Source organism: Carex rostrata, chromosome 33, assembly GCF_964058835.1.
Source record: "Carex rostrata chromosome 33, lpCarRost1.2, whole genome shotgun sequence".
NCBI classification, from domain to species: domain Eukaryota; kingdom Viridiplantae; phylum Streptophyta; class Magnoliopsida; order Poales; family Cyperaceae; genus Carex; species Carex rostrata.
Window position 1 is genome coordinate 10,015 of NC_135950.1, and position 1,137 is coordinate 11,151.

Sequence of the window (1,137 nt, forward strand, 5' to 3'; positions counted from 1 at the left end):
TTGCTCGAGTTCTTCCAACTTTCTTTGATAACAATTGCGTCACTTTAAATGCTAGAGGCTCTGCAGGTGGTTTACTTATCGCATGGAAGAGGAATTATGTCTTAATAAATAGCTGGGTAACCAAACACACTTGCTCAGCCTTGCTATTGCACGTTTCGAGTGGAACCCGTTTCCTGGTGACCAATGTCTACGGCCATTCGCTGGACTCCAGTAGGAAGATGGAATTTCTCCAAGAGCTGCTTAACCTCAAAGGCTTGGTGAAAGACCCATGGATGCTGATGGGGGATTTTAATGTGGTGCGTTGGATGTCAGACAGATCGGGTGTGATGGAGGAATTCCAACTCATGGACAGATACAACGAATTCATCGACCTGCTCCAATTATTGGAAGTGCCTTTACAAAACAGAAACTATACCTGGTCTAGCAAGCGGCCGGAGCCTTCTTTCTCAAAACTAGATAGACTATTTCTTAGCACAGAATGGTCATCTAGATTCCCCTCCATCTCTCTTCAGGCCCTGGAAATGGCGGTGTCAGATCATGTGCCGCTACTCCTCTGCTGCAAACAATTGCAAACATCACCCAAGCCTCCGAGATTGGAAAAGGCATGGTTCCAATATCCTTTTCTGAGAGAAGTTGTCAACCATAATTGGCAGCCTGGTGTGAATAATGATTTGGCATCATTCCAAACAAGATGCGACAGGATGCACAAGGAGATGAGAATGTGGCACTTACAGAACTTTGGAAAGTTCAATGAACAATACGCAGTTCTCTTCTTTGATAAAATCGAGGAACATAGAAGTTTGGACCGATGAGAATTTTCCCTAAGAATCAAATTGAAGGAACGAATTTTTGAATTAGCTAATTTTGAAGAGCTAAAATGGTACCAAAGATCTAGATGTAGATGGGTTAAATATGGGGACCGAAATACCTCATTCTTTCACAATTTTGCATCTGCTAGAGCTCGGAGGAATATGGTGCTTCGGATTGAGCATGAAGGGAGAATCATTACAGAAGAAGAGGGTATCCAAGATGCCTTTCTCAACGAAATGAAGGGCTTATTGGGCTCAGAGTCAGAGGTATTGGACTTCGATGTCAGCAAACTCTATCCGCAGCAAGCGGAGTTAGCACATCTGGCTC

The 1,137-nt window shown here is 43.7% G+C and overlaps 1 protein-coding gene across 1 annotated transcript; it reads left to right on the top strand.

The window, feature by feature from the left end:
• Window positions 1–218: 218 nt before the first annotated feature.
• Window positions 219–812, top strand: LOC144548310 (uncharacterized). The gene has a single exon (XM_078296985.1). It carries the CDS (start codon window positions 219–221, stop codon window positions 810–812), a length of 594 nt encoding a protein of 197 aa, XP_078153111.1.
• The last annotated feature ends 325 nt before the right edge of the window (window positions 813–1,137 follow it).